Source organism: Phaseolus vulgaris, chromosome 2 (genome assembly GCF_000499845.2).
Source record: "Phaseolus vulgaris cultivar G19833 chromosome 2, P. vulgaris v2.0, whole genome shotgun sequence".
Lineage (NCBI taxonomy): Eukaryota > Viridiplantae > Streptophyta > Magnoliopsida > Fabales > Fabaceae > Phaseolus > Phaseolus vulgaris.
This window is the reverse complement of record NC_023758.2, coordinates 16,641,450-16,644,338: the sequence shown is the minus strand read 5'-3', so window position 1 is coordinate 16,644,338 and position 2,889 is coordinate 16,641,450. Positions and strand designations below refer to the sequence as shown.

At 38.7% G+C, this 2,889-nt stretch overlaps 1 protein-coding gene across 1 annotated transcript; it reads left to right on the top strand.

Annotated features, from left to right (window-relative positions):
* Window positions 1-1,005: 1,005 nt before the first annotated feature.
* LOC137810811 (protein IRX15-LIKE) lies at window positions 1,006-2,366 on the top strand. Its single transcript, XM_068612263.1, has one exon. It carries the CDS (start codon window positions 1,184-1,186, stop codon window positions 2,147-2,149), a length of 966 nt encoding a protein of 321 aa, XP_068468364.1. The 5' UTR covers window positions 1,006-1,183; the 3' UTR covers window positions 2,150-2,366.
* Window positions 2,367-2,889: the final 523 nt, after the last annotated feature.

Sequence of the window (2,889 nt, the reverse complement as noted above, 5' to 3'; positions counted from 1 at the left end):
TATTTTATGTCTTCTTTTAATTTTGAGAAGACTAGAAGGAAGAACTTCAAATGTGAGGGTGGATGTCCTATTCCTCCCTTAATAAAAATCTCCTTTATTTGATTCTCATCAAAGAGTCTAGATAAGCACATAGATCATTTAGACAAGTTTTAAATATTTTGAGGAAGTACATTCTAAATATTTTAATATGTTAGTTAGTTTGATTCTCAAAATGATGTTTATTCCAAAGTAGAAACAGTTTAATTTATCCATTTGAAAGAAAAGTGAATTATGAATAATGAAAGTAAGATCCTTTGAAAAAAAATAAAGGAAAGTTAGAAGAACAAAACAAAGGGTCAAGCGGTGGGAAAAGGTGCAAATATGTGACTTAGAATAAAGACTACCCTTCCATTAATGTTGAACCAAACATGAGTAAAAGGACATAGTGCTTGGAGGAAGGTTGCTAGGATGAACGTGAAGAAAACAAACAAAAATGTATTAAAAGGTCTAATGAGAATTTGTTAAAGTTCCCCCTTGATTGGCGCCATAACAATAATGAAATTCAAAATTCAAATAGTAATCAGGAGATTTAGACTTTATTAATGTGTGTTTCCTACTCCACAGGATTACCCTAATCCTCAAACTATAGGATCCCGTGATTTGGGATGCGAATGTGAAGTTATTGGTCAATGCCATCAACATCGCTTTACTTCCGGCACTAGGTGGTTATCAAAATTATAGCAGTTAGGTAGCGCATATGATTTTCAACTGATACGGATAACGCCAAATGTTGCCAACATCTGTATCATTAACCATTAACGATAATTATTCCTTACTTTGCCGGCCATCAGGTTGATAATGCTCAATTTTGTCACAATTAAGCACGATATGCATCGCATTAACTCAGTTTCAGACACATTTCAAAGATGCATTATCTTATTCCATATTAGTAATTCACTAATTAGGTTGTAGTAGTATTTTGAAAATATTGTTGGTAGTGTTTAAATTAAACAAAGAGTGGACCAAGGTCTTTACAGTTCTATGGCAGGAGTCTGGGGATACGTGTGACCCTCTTAATTCATTCCGCGATTCCTCTGTCCCTTCCTAACTTCAATGCACCTTCCTCATCTCATATCTGTTGTCACTCCCACCACAAGTGAAGAAACTTACACACATTCTTTTCTTCTTCTTCTTCTTCTCCAAAATGAAGACTAATTCCAACAACACCAAGCTCATACTCCTCCACCCTTCCCTTCACAAACAAAGCCCTCTACCAACCAACGCCACAACACTCTTCTCTTCCCACCGCCTCTCCCTCTTATTCTTCTTCCTCCTCTTCTTCACCCTAATCTTCACCTGCACCCTCATCACCACAACCATCTCCTCCACCGCCACCTCAACCTCCACCGCCGCCCTCTCCACTCTCCCACCCTCCGTCTCTAAAGCCCTCCTCCATTACGCCGCCGCCTCCAACACCACCGCCAAGCCCATGTCCTCCGCGGAGATCACCGCCCTCTCCAAAGCCCTCCTCCTCACGCCGCGCCCCAACTTCCTCGTCTTCGGCCTCACTCACGAGTCCCTTCTCTGGGCCGCACTCAACCACCAGGGCCGCACCGTCTTCCTCGACGAAAACGAATACGCCATCTCCAAGTTCGAGCAATCCAACCCCGGCATCGAAGCCTACGACGTCCAGTTCACCACCAAAGTCTCTGACTTCTCCAAGCTTCTCTCCCAGGCCCGTTCCCAGACCCAGGCCGACTGCCGGCCTGTCCAGAACCTCTTGTTCTCCGAATGCAAGCTCGCCATCAACGATCTGCCCAACCATATTTATCAAGTCGCGTGGGACGTCATTCTCGTAGACGGGCCCAGAGGATACTTTCCGGCGGCGCCCGGGAGGATGTCGGCCATCTTCACGGCGGCGGTTCTTGCCCGGAGCACGAAGGCTGGCAAGACCCACGTCTTCGTCCATGATTTTGGAAGAGAGGTGGAGAGGGTTTTCAGCGACGAATTTCTCTGCCAAGAGAATTTGGTTCAGTTGGTGGATTCGTTAGGGCACTTTCTTGTTGCGAGTGAGGTTCACGACGCGGAAAGCACCGTGTTTTGCAGAAACTCGAGTTCCTCGTTGTCGTCATTGCCGTCGTCGAAGGATGTCGGCGATGAAGAGGACTAGGATTATCTTGGGATTTTAGAGAATCTGTAAAATGCTCTTTTTCTTTTTATTTCTTTTCGTGGTCTTTTTATAAATATATATATATATATATATATATATATATATATATTTTAAAAGCAAGAAAGTGTAATTTAGGTTGGTATTTTATACTGGTGCCCTGCTTTTCTCCCCCAAAAAGAAAAGGGGTAAGGAATATGAAAGGAGTTTTTTGAATTTATTATTTTAAATTATACTACGAACTAATATAATATAACTCTGATCCATGAGTAAGTTGCAGGCGAAAGGAGGAAGAAAATTTAATTGGGCGGGTTCAGGTAATAAAGTCCGTTTTATTTCTGTCCAGATTTCAAACTCAGGATTTTTTTTTCTGTCTATATTTATAATTCCACAAATGTAATTTTTGAAATTTGAATTTTTTTTTTATTATAAGTGTTTTATACAAACGTTAATAATTGTTAAGATTTTGTATTTAATAGAGTAATAATACATTCACAACTAACATTTCTTATATAATCACATTATAATTTTTAATCTTATTATTTTATATTATGTAATTTCAAATTACTTTTTATTATATATATTTATTTCTAAACTTATACATAAAAAATTATATATATATATATATATATATATCTTTAAAAATTGCCAAACTATATTTTTATTTAATAAATAATTTTCTTAAAAATTGTCACATGTGATATCCATTAGCTAATTCATTTACGACAGTGTGAGGAATACAA